The sequence below is a fragment of the Dermacentor albipictus genome, chromosome 10 (assembly GCF_038994185.2).
Source record: "Dermacentor albipictus isolate Rhodes 1998 colony chromosome 10, USDA_Dalb.pri_finalv2, whole genome shotgun sequence".
Lineage (NCBI taxonomy): Eukaryota > Metazoa > Arthropoda > Arachnida > Ixodida > Ixodidae > Dermacentor > Dermacentor albipictus.
In genome coordinates this window covers 90523153-90535258 of record NC_091830.1, presented here as the reverse complement: position 1 = coordinate 90535258, position 12106 = coordinate 90523153, and the positions used below count along the sequence as shown (strand labels likewise).

At 46.7% G+C, this 12106-nt stretch overlaps 1 protein-coding gene across 16 annotated transcripts in view; it reads left to right on the top strand.

Moving 5' to 3' along the window:
- Positions 1 to 12106, top strand: part of LOC139050997 (uncharacterized) — a 124505-nt gene that overhangs the window by 92537 nt on the left and 19862 nt on the right. For 9 of the 16 annotated variants that reach the window (XR_011509185.1, XM_070527945.1, XM_070527942.1 and 6 more), the window contains 3 exons: positions 946 to 969; positions 5909 to 5926; positions 8578 to 8667. Coding sequence is in view for 14 of the 16 variants with exons in the window: in XM_070527945.1 (XP_070384046.1) it covers positions 946 to 969; positions 5909 to 5926; positions 8578 to 8667 (132 nt within the window). In the remaining 2 variants the exon portion in view is untranslated. The remainder of the gene's footprint in view (positions 1 to 945; positions 970 to 5908; positions 5927 to 8577; positions 8668 to 12106) is intronic. The other 7 variants (XR_011509186.1, XM_070527940.1, XM_070527941.1 and 4 more) reach the window with 2 other exon arrangements.

Here is a 12106-nt window from a genome sequence, read left to right as displayed (position 1 = left end):
ATTCAATGTATTTTCTATGTACTGCCCCCCTTACTCAATGCCTCACTTTGAGGCCTGTAAAGTATTTTTAAATAAATAAATAAATAGTACATTGTTAACTACTAAAAAAATATGAACAGAAGAACCAGTATGGCGGAACGTTAGGCTAGCGTGCCTACGTCTTCTCTTTCGTCTTGTTGGGCATTGTTATTTTCATCGCTCTCCCCACACCGTGACAATATTTTCATTTATATTCATTTATACCAGCGGCAAAATGTCGTTTACTTGTCTACGTTAGTACTACTTATATGGAAGTCACTATATAGCAGTTCTGAAAGCTTGCCAATCGCTACTTATTTATATGCTCTGATAATTCACCATTTCTAATTTGGAACATATAGTAAGCGTCAGATTTAGAACAGGAAAATAAATACCATTACAATCTGGGCAGGCATCTAAACACAGCAATTAAAACAATAGCAGTACAAATGACGGTATTATAGACATATGCAAAGACTACCACACAGCAAGAGGTTTGTCCACATGATAATTTAGAGTAAATAATAGTTTATTCGTGGGAGAGAATATTACAATAAAATTAGGCATCAAGACGCGTAATGTTGTGAAGACCTGCAAAGATATAGGACCCATGTAGCCACACTTTCTGGCTAAAACAAGGTAAACCAATAACTCACCATGTTTTAGTTATCCTTTAATGCAGAGTGGGGTCATTTAACAAAATTGAAATGTTTCACTTAGCTACGCTCCAAAAGATGTGGTGCTCCTGCAGAGCTACATTTTTGCGCCAACCGTCGATCATCGCTCAGATACGAATGAACACCGTAACGTAGTGTTTCAAGTGCAACAGGCACCAACTTTAGCACGTGAAGAAGTCCTCAATGCTAACGCTTAGCGCTTACTTTTTTTTTTTTGCTCTTTCACTCTCACATGATACGAAACGGGCAGCTGCAGAGCATCATATACCTACCGGTAAGTGCTGTTTATTCTGACACATTTTAAGAGTTAGACGCTGTGCGTTAATCCCGTACCTCGAGCTAAGCGTATTCGCAAAAGCGCCGCGGTAGCTCAATCAGTACGGCATTTTGCTCCTGAGCGCGAAGCCCCCAATCGAACCTTGATAACGCGGTCGCATTGCGATGGTGGCGGAATTCGGTAACGTTCGTGCACCCTGCATTGGGTGGAAAGTAATGGACCCTAGGCGGTCACGGTTGATCCGAAGCCTGCCCTCTATTCTGCGCGTGATAATACGTTCATGGTTTCCGTACGTAAAACCCTAAAAGTTAACTTATTTAGTATTTTCATACCAACTTGCTCCTCCGTCGCCTCTATTTTTGTTGAAAAATTGAAATTGTGGTCGTAAAGGTCATTTCTGAATGACTGAAAGGGGCACATACCTAGTGACTAACGGGTCGGCTACTGGATTGGCGGAAAATTACATACCTACATACATACATACACACATGCATACATACATACATACACACATACGCACACACATACATACATACATACATACATACATACATACATACATACATACATACATACATACATACATACATACATACATACATACATACACACATACATACATACATACACACATACATACATACATACACACATACATACACACACACATACATACATACATACATACATACATACATACATACATACATACATACATACATACATACATACATACATACATACATACATACATACATACATACATACATACATACATACATACATACATACATACATACATACATACATACATACATAACCGCCGTGGTAGCTCAATGGCTGTGGTGTTGCGCTGCTGAGCACGAGGTCGTGGGATCGAATCTCGGCCACGGCGGCCACATTTCGATGGGAGCGAAATGCGAAAATACCCGTGTACTTAGATTTAGGTGCATCTAAAAGAACCCCTGGTGGTCAAAATTTCCGGAGTCCTCCACTACGGCGTGCCTCGTAATCAGAAAGTGGTTTTGCTACGTAAAACCCCATAAGTCAATTTCTTTTCATACATACATAGGCTCGAAATGGCTGATGTGTAGGCAACTCATGCTCTTGCCATTCATAACGGCTGGCTGGGAGAAAACACTGCATACTTTTTTTTCAGTAATTCGTAACAGATGGGCCAGTGCTGACACGATTAGATTTGCGTTGGGACGTAAAATACGGATATTTTAAAGCGAGTGCTTTGCGTCACTTAGATTGATTGCTTAAGTTTAATTGAATTAAGTTGTTCGGTGTTCCGAGCAAATGCCACAACATTCCCAATTAATTTCGACCACTTGAGGGTTCTTTAAAGTTGCATGGTACACGCATGGTACACACTATGCATGGTACACGAGCGCTATTGCCTTTCGCCCCCATCAAATTGTGGTCGCCGCGGCCGCTTTTCGATCCCGCGCCCTCGGGCTTAGCAGCGCAACGCAAAAATCGCTGCGCTAGGGTGGCTAGAACTGCGATGTGTTAAAACTAGCCTCCGAAAAATTGTCGGGATGCGCGATCGCTTCTCAGCGGCACAGTCGTCGGAGGCGCTTGGCGACTAAGAAATAGTGAATTAGGCTTTGATTTATCCGACATGCGTAATATACAAACGAAGCAAAAGAAGGTCCCCCAATAATGTATGCGGATGACATTCTGCTAGTGGCGCACAATGCTAGAGATTTACAAGCACTTGGGAATATTTCTGGCAACGCAGCGACAAATACATGGCTTAAGTTTAGCACAGACAAGTCGGCAACTATGACCTTTTATTTAAACACGAGTAATTTTAATCCAACAGCAAGTCATATCTATATTCAAACAATGTAGATTCTTGTGCGCATGTGTAAACGAAGGAAATGCTCAAGGGGCCACTAATGTAACTTGAAAATGAAGGGGAAGCGGAATACAGCGATAGTGAAACAGAGCGATTTGGGTCATAACTATAAGGTGGTGCGTGGGATCTGGAGACGAGTAATGGTGGCAACTCAAACGTTCGAAAATGTCATTCTGCCCTTAAAATGAGACATCTTTTCGCGGTTGGAAGTAAACCAAAGATCCGTCGGCAGGTTGGCTTTGGGAGCACACGGTGAAACCACAAATAAGGCATTGCATGGTGACATGGGCTGGGGCTCTTCTGAAGTAAAAGAGGAGCAGAACAAAATTGGGTTTGGTGAAAGACACATGAACCTGGCTGAAAATAAATGGCTGGCTAAAGTTCGCAAGCACTTGTACCTGAAAAGAATGGACAAATATTGGAGGAAGAGTTCATGAAAGTTGGCAACCAAGTACAAGGTAACTGAAAGTGTAAATAGACAACCAGGAGTCGTCAGGGAGGGGTTGGTTTCGACACCACAAGGAAGAACTGATGGACACAGAATGGAGGAAGAGGTCCCGAAAGTTGGCAACCAAGTAAAGGACAACTGAAAGTGTAAATAGACAACTAGGAGTCGTCAGGGAGGGGTTGGTTTCGAAACCACAAGGAAGAACTGTTGGACACAGAATGAAGGAAGAGGTCCCGAAAATTGGCAACCAAGTAAAGGGCAACCGAAAGTTTAAATAGACAACCAGGAGTCGACAGGGAGGGGTTGGTTTCGAAACCACAAGGAAGAACTGATGGACACAGAATGGAGGAAGAGGTCCCGAAAGTTGGCAACCAAGTAAAGGGCAACTGAAAGTGTAAATAGACAACCAGAAGTCGTCAGGGAGGGGTTGGTTTCGAAACCACAAGGAAGAACTGATGGACACAGAATGGAGGAAGAGGTCCCGAAAGCTGGCAACCAAGTAAAGGGTAACTGAAAGTGTAAATAGACAACCAGGAGTCGTCAGGGAGGGGTTGGTTTCGAAACCACAAGGAAGAACTGGCGATCTGGGAGCAATGTAGGCAAAAGCTACACGAGTTGTTCATGAAACCTCTTGGCCGTCAGCGAGCTGTGCGAAAGGAACTTCGGTTCGCGTCCTGGCGTTGACCGAATCATATGTGACGTACATCCTGGACGTTATCACCCTTTGCCGCAAGGTGGACGAAATGATGCCACATGACAAAGTGAACCACGTACTGAAGGACATAGCAGACGATGCTTTTAATCTTCTGGTGTATAACAAGTCTCCCACAATAGCCGATTTCAGTAATGAATGTCGATGCTTCGAAGAAGCAACAAGTCGTCGCCTCGCACACCAGTTGACGCGTCTTCGAAATACGGCTACTACCTGGTCGTGCGAAGACCTTCACCATGCGCATCACGCATGAAAGTCCGAAAACATCGTTCGTATCGTTCGCCGGAAGATCGGAGCCGCGGTCACGGTAGGTTTCCAGGCCTGTTCGAGCAATTCTCCACGAACGATTTCCCTCGAGCAGCCTGTCGTACGCAACAACTTCAAGAAGCTTGGAATTCAGTCTGTCTATTCCGTCCAGTAATCGGACACCTACATTTTCTTACTGTACCTTCTTTGTGACACCAGTACCCCTCGCGGCCCTCTCGCAACCCTGAGGAATGGCGAACATCTGCTGATCCGCCGATTTGTTTCGACTGCCGACGCGTCGGCCGCAAGTTCCAGCACAGCCTGATTACTTGAACGTCATCCCAATATCAGTCGGCGGTCCAACCTTGCCGCCGCTCGCCAGGAACTCTTCCACCTCCGGAAGATTCCACAGAGCCATACACCTTCACTCACGTGTCATCATATAGACGGCAGAATTGTTCACCCTCCCCACGACGATCCCTGTCTTGCTCACCCTATATTTGCCATTCTCTGTACCCCATGTGCCTGCACTCTATGGGAAACTGACGGCTGCCGCTCTGAGGGGTGACACTCCTAAAAAGGCCGGGACTGCAATTGCCCTACTGGCGTTACTGACGGACAGGAATTCACTTGATGTGATGTAGATAATGTCTTCGTCACTGCTGTGCTCGATACAGGCACGTGCACGTCGATTTGGTGCTGTTCAAATTATTTCAATGAACCCAGATTGGACCACTGGGCATGAAATGTTGATATGTGCCATACCTGAATTGAGCTCTTTGGTGCCAATTTGAGTCACTGGACATTTGGTACTAGGGCTGTGCCAAAACCTATGTACTACTATGTTTTACGTGTTTGACATCAAGTTATGCCATTGGTTGGGTAGGCGTTACTGAGTGTGTGCTGCTCTTCAATGACCCTCGCTGACGCCAACTTTGGTCATGGGGTTAGCATCTTGGGATATGGGCCTGCCTTTTTGACGAAAGAAATAAATTTTGGGGGGCTCGGGGAAGTCCAAACCGCTTCACACATGGGCCGCGTATAGACTTTACTGCGGTAACGCTAAATATCAAAGCGTGCCTAGAAGGAAGAGTCAGAAAGCAGCCCGGTGTCATACACGACTCGCCCGCGACGCTCTTCAGCAGTTGCAGTACATTTCTGATAATTACTTCATTGCTAATTGGATGCGTTACCGTAGATATAGATCGTGCGATCGGTTATGCTGAATTTTTCGGTTAGAAGGAAAATGCCTTCAAATCACGTTTATCTTTTGGGGCTATACGGCAGACGGGGTTGTAAGTTATGCCTGAAGCCCATTTGTTGCGGCAATGACAGACACACTGGTTTTTGTAGGTGAGATATAACAGGCAAATTGATTCTGTATTTCCTTTACCTAGTGTTTTCATTAAACCAATTGTTCTTGTTCCAGTAGGGCCAGGCGGATCTCATTCTTTTGAGGTGCTTAACGACTACGAGTGACCTCGTAGTGCGTAGTGCAAGAACCTTTTCTCAATCCTGAGGGCATAAGGTTACGCCATTAAGAGTACACTGGTTGAAATTATTGTACCCATAGCACACACATATAAAAAAATGCTTCTATTCTTCGCATTTGCACTGAGCATTTCTTCCTTCTTCTCGCACGCTGCGGCTTGACGAACCGCAGGGCCCTCATGTATTGTGGGTAAGCTCGAGTTATTACTCAAATTAAAAATTGAATACTGCATAACGCATATGACTGCGCATTGCCTATGCGATCAAGATACCGTTGCCTGAATCATTTCGCTTGTGTGTGGTGCTCTAGGGCCGAAAAGAGTTCGTAATGAATTCCACAACTTGGACTGTGAGGTTTGACCCACACTACATCAGTCGGCCTTTCTGAAAATAAATCCGCATGCTGACTCCACTGTAAGAATACCCAGGCGATGATTGGCAGCTCACTTTACGCACATCACTACCTATGGCTAACCCATCTGCGGTTCATGAGAACGAAGAAGTAGGTTGGTCGTGTCTTTATAGGAATTGTTCATTTAGCTTTGTTGAGCAAACTTCGTGCCGCCGCGTACCGTGGAGCTTGTGACGAGCCACAGCATGCCGGCAGGGAGGCCAACGTAAGAGAACGTTGTCACGCGTTTAAACACACTGTCTGCTTCCTGAGGTGTATTCTCAGGATAAGTGATGTTTTACGCAACGAAGTTCTGCTGTATCGCCCGCATGGTGCCCAACAGGGAGCGCCCACGCGTTCGGGGAGCGCGATAACTGAGCCTACGTGCGGCCGTCAGCCAGTTGATGTTCGCCAGTCATACGTTTGACTGTCGAGCCTGGTTCACTCTTGCACCGCATCCACCGCTCTTCAAATCACTGCGTCCCTGGAGCCCACATGTAATCTATTTGCGGGAAGGAGGATGTGTCCCTCAATTATTCACAACAGCGTCCTCTTTCGTGTCCTTCCACGAGGCTGTTTTACGTACCGCAAATGCATCGCCTGCTATCAAAAGCAGGAGCACCGCACAGCGGGCACTGTCCTGCAAGAAGTTTATCGTACATATTCTTAAGTACCTCGGTTTTAGTCGGGGATGACACGTTAGCATCAATCCACTGAAGGCAGCCAATCTATTCCCAGATCATCCTTTGTCCGTAGCGTGATACGTGATGTACGGAGTTGCATCCGCGCTCGTTTCACCCCCCCCCCCCCCCTTGTTTTACTTCTAGTTCCACCTAGCCACAACAACAATCCCGAGAGCGCGGCCGAGATAACACAGAACAAAACACGATGACTAACGTAAACCGGCGCTCAAGACGCACTCACTGCACGATACCTTAATTCTGCTGCAACCACACCTCTCCTGCAAGTTTAGGTAATTGTACTGTTGCGAGATCACTTTAAGAGTAACCTTTCAAGAGGCCCTGAACCACTTTTTATTGAGCTGGAGAATGATGTTTCAGGTTAAAATGGTCTATTTTCGAAATACATCGCCGCGACAAGGAGTTCAATGCCTCAAGCAGAAGCGGAGTAATTGGCAATCAAACAAGCCCTTCGATTTGCTCTCGCTTCTTCTTTGGCACATTGCACTGCGAAGGCTACGGCGGAGTGAGGCGTCCGCAAAACACTCCTACGGAACGTTACCTCTGCACGTAGTTCCCACTGGATAGTAGATGTTAACGTCGACGCCAGTGCTTGCTATTTTGACGCCTACAACGCCCCAAATGGAAGCCAATTGCATTCGCCCTCACCTCACGGTGGCGGCGGTATCTACGATACCTAGCAAACCACAGCTACGTGCAAGTGTAATGCGTATGCGCAGTGTTTCGTTTGTACACGACATGGGTTCAGTGCGTGCTGGCGCTCATATCCACCAGTCTGATGTTGGTGTGTGGTGCGGACTGACTTTGTTCTTCACCGGCTAGACCGACGGATTGTAGCAAGATCTGCTAATTTTCGAAGCGCTATCATTTAGTCTGCCAAGGGATTTAACTTGGAGTGGCCATGAGGGAGCGTGCCCTGGCCAGCGTGCGTGTGGTCTGATTTAAATGTTCGCTTGGTTCGAGGCTAGTTTAAGAATAAAAACTAGTCGAGAATAGCGACAGCTGACTGCTACGACAGGGGTAATCAGAGTGACGAAAGCCGAATTCCTATGCGGGTGGTCGCACCGAGAGTCAGCAACGCGAGACCGTTTCTTCCGGAAGTACCTAATCATTATAAAAAATTCGAAAGCAGACTTTGCCTTTAATCAGCCTGTTTATTAAACTGCGCCAATAAATATTACAATAACAGTAGGAAGAAGCGCACTGATCCAAAGACCCTTCTTGATTGACGTCACCTATCGGCCAATAGTTGCCCAGTATGGGAATCTTCTATATTACGAAATAAAGCGTCCATGAGAGATCGACGAGCAGGGTTCTGTTTAAAAGAGAGCCTTTGAGAGGAAGGTGATTTAACCTTGCGCTTGCAAGCACCACGCCCAGCCAACGAGTGCAATATTTAGCTGAGATTTCACAACGGCGTATGCTATCCATGGACTATCTACTGTCACCAAGCCCGAGGGGTGGTTCAGCACTCCTTTAACAGTGCACACCCATGCACCTTCTAATAAATAATCAAACCCATAATTTCAGGGTCTGCTGTTCTTGCCGAAACTTGTATCATTAATACGAATGGCCATACCCTCCCGGATGAACGTGAAGTGGCCCGCCTGTAGTGATACGCTAACGCATGCAGTTTTCACGTGTGTGAGACAGAAACCGGTGAAGATAGTAGCTTTACTGAGTAGTGTAGTAGTTTATGATGGCCTGTGGAGGCAGTATGTTAAAACAGGTGCGGCATTTTTTTTCTAGTTAGCTCCGAAAAATCTGGACAAGAAGCCTACAGAAAAAGAAGCCGACAAGAAGGACAAGGTTGATGAAGATGCTAAACAACATCAGAAGGTACGTTGGCTTAGTATGCTCTCTGCTAAAAAATTTACCACAAGCCTGCACAGGATGAATGTCGAAGCTAATGTGATATAGCATAGAAGCAATGCAACCGCACACCATAATGCCACTGCCGAGACGCGTCGTCTGCGATACGTCTGTTCGACCGCCCATTCTACTCTTTACGCATTTCGAGCTCCCGCACCTGCTCTTGGCAATGACCAGTTTATCAATGTAACCTTCGTATAGCTGAGCAGGATCCAATAGCTGAATACAGAGTAGATGAATGTGATGATGGAAATTCGTCATCGACAGTAATATTCTCCCTTATTGAGGTCCCACTGATGTTTCGGGAGGCCAGCATTGGTGCTGGAATATTTCAGCTGATTAAGACACTTATTCTTGACCTTCCGAAAGAGTAATAATGATTGGTTTCCTAATATTAACATTATCAAGCTAACTCAAGACGCAGTCTGCATACAAAATTCTCATTGAGATGCATTAGGTGCAAAAAATACTGCACAAGTAGAAATTGCCCAAGACTAAAGAAAATCTAATTGAAATGGGAAGTTTCTGAACATGCTATTAACTAGTTCAAATAATTTCAGGTAAACTTATGTGGAGCTTCGCCAGAATTCAGAACAGCTTTCCTAGGATACCACTAAACGTTCGAAAGTTCCTGTTGCCTACGGGTTGCCTTCGTAGCGTTTGCAAGCTTCTTCCTTTCGGCAGAAGTTTTTCGCTTCGCTGTGACGGCGATATTTGTTTCCAGCTGTGCATGTTCGATATGTTATTTTGAACTTTTGCGTTTCCTCTCTCACGTCAGGGTGATCAAGTCAAAAGCTGGTAGGACGGCTCCCACTTGTAGAAGATCTCCAAGGTCATTGTGGTGGTTGTTGAACTACAGTATCGCTATCCAGGGGGTCATCTCCGCAATAATACCCTAAGCGAAATTGTTTGTAGCCAGAACAACCAGCGCGTGCTGCTGAAAGATTCCGCCGCTTTTGGGGTTTATCCGGAACGCAGCAACACCAGAGGAACTTGCTCGATGGCCGATCATAAGAAAGAAGCATGTCCTACGCCTGGGCACTTGTTCGAATTGTAGACTGATCTGATGCTGACACTGCTGAACCTCGAAATGTTGTTAAAATAGGCAGCCTCATCATATAAAAAAGTACTGGTTGCGAAAATCAGCGGTGAGGCATCAATCAAACAATAAAGCCAGTAGAGCTCCCATGCCTCTTTTCGAACAATTTTCGAATGCTTCTGCTTGGGAAAAACGCCTTAAGTTGTTGCACATGAAAATATTATCTGGAAGCATAGTTTTTAAGCATGCGAAAAATCGCACTTCCGAGATTAGAATAGGTCGACTCGCATAGGCCGATTTTTCCCACCTGAAGAGGGGCACACCCCATGCAGCAGTCCAATCACCACCAATATTTAACGTAGAAATGGCACCACTTGCCAGAGAGCTCACAGATATACCTGAATTGCCCCACGCTTTCTAGGCTGATAATGTGACCCTATGGGTGTCACAAGGCTCTATTGGGGAGAGCCAGTTGTCCTAAATGTTGCTATTGTCATCGAACAGCATATTAAAATATAGGGGTTCTTTTTCTTGCAGAAAATCCGAATTGCTCAAGTTTAATGCCCGCACATGCGCCACAGGCATTTACCTGTTGGTACACGGTCGACCAGTGCCGAAGGGACATGAAATCAATATCGTGCGTCTGCGCATCCAATCTAACCTAGACGCGGATTTCTTCCTATCTCCTACCGTCTGGTCTCTATAATACCCTCGAGGAAATCCTAGAGGCACAGAGGAGTAATCAACTCCTGTAGCTCTCCCGAACACCCACAGGGCAGGACCTACTCTGGCCTCTGGGGTGTGAGCCAAGCGGCACGATCCCGAAGGAAGAGCCATGGTTCCTAATTTCTGTAGGGCTCACGACTAACATGCAACTCGAAATGTTGCCACGAAACATTAGTTCGCACCACTATTCGGGCCGCCGCAAGGCTTTCGCAAATTACTGTGCCCGGTGTTATTGGAATCGCGAAGACGTCGTCTATGCCGACGCCGCGGTCTGTCTGCTCGAAGGAACGGTCACGGCAGCTGTCGTGACGGAGGACGGATACATAACATGTGTACCTCGATAAAAACAGCGCGCACCGGTGTGGCTGAGGAGGTCGCATTAGCCCTAGTAGTGGCGCATGTGGCCGCGGATTCTACCATTACAAGAATCTGCACCGATTTATACAGTGCATACCATTATTTCCTTTCTTCTAGGCGTAGCACCTAAGACGGTCACAGACATTTTATAAAACATGCCTTCGCTTCCCCGTCTGATGACCATCTCGTGGGTGCCAGGGCATGACTGTGTCCCTGGGAAGGAGCGCGTTAATGTGCATGTCGTAAGTCTTAATGTGCATGTCGTAAGTCGTAACCACTTAGCCAACCCCATGGAAAAACCAGGAGAGGAGATCTACACCTACCACCAGATTACCAGGTATTACAGGCAAAGGAGAATAAATTAACCTCCCCTCACCTTTCTCTTACCAATCAAAGTTCAATTTGGCGCCAGATTGAAACCAAAGCACTTATTTCTCCCTGTCTCGCACATTTATTCCACCCTGGTCACCATAACCCACAATTTACCACCCGCCGAGCACCCCGTGCACATCTTTTCCACTGTTTGCGGAGCTGCCCCAAGCCCATGGTGGTGCACTCTATTCTCAATCCTTCCTTTTCCTCGAGGGAGGTCACTCTTTGGGCCGCTTCCTCGGATGACCAGCTCTGGCTGGTGGACCGGGCCTGCCTAGAGATGTCGGCCAAGGGGCTCCAGGACGTCTAGAAGCCCCGCCACATCTAAATAGATCAAATAACGTTTTATCTATCCTTGGGACCCATGTGCCTGCCGTCACTGCATCAAGTTGGTGCGGTCGTCCCTCCAACGTTCGTTCATCGCGTTCCTCGCCCGTTACGCAATACCCGGTGCCGTCCGTCCGAGCTCTGCGGCAGTGACGCAATGCCCTTCACGTTGGCCACTTGGAATGGCCCCAGACACTTTGAAACGCGGTTTCGCTGGTTCTCCATTTTGACGTTCACTATAAGCGGGGGCTCTGCAGCACCGATGATTGCACCCACCGCATCGCGACGACGTTGGCAGCCGCTGCCTTGGTACCTGCTGTAAAAGCAAAGTAAAAATGCGCGGCACGTGCTCGAGGCGCAAGCTCGGCATAGGCAGTGTGGTTCACAAAGCCTGCTATGTTGGTCGGCGCTGCCGCCGCTCTGCTTGCCGCCTTTGCGCTTCTGCCGAAATAAACGCAGGAACGACGACACCGCTCTAGGACCACCGTCAAGACTTTCACAATACCATAGTGAGTGATGGGCAGGTGCATGACGGGAGCACTGGCAATGGCAGAATGAATGTTTGCGACATGGTCCGAATTATAC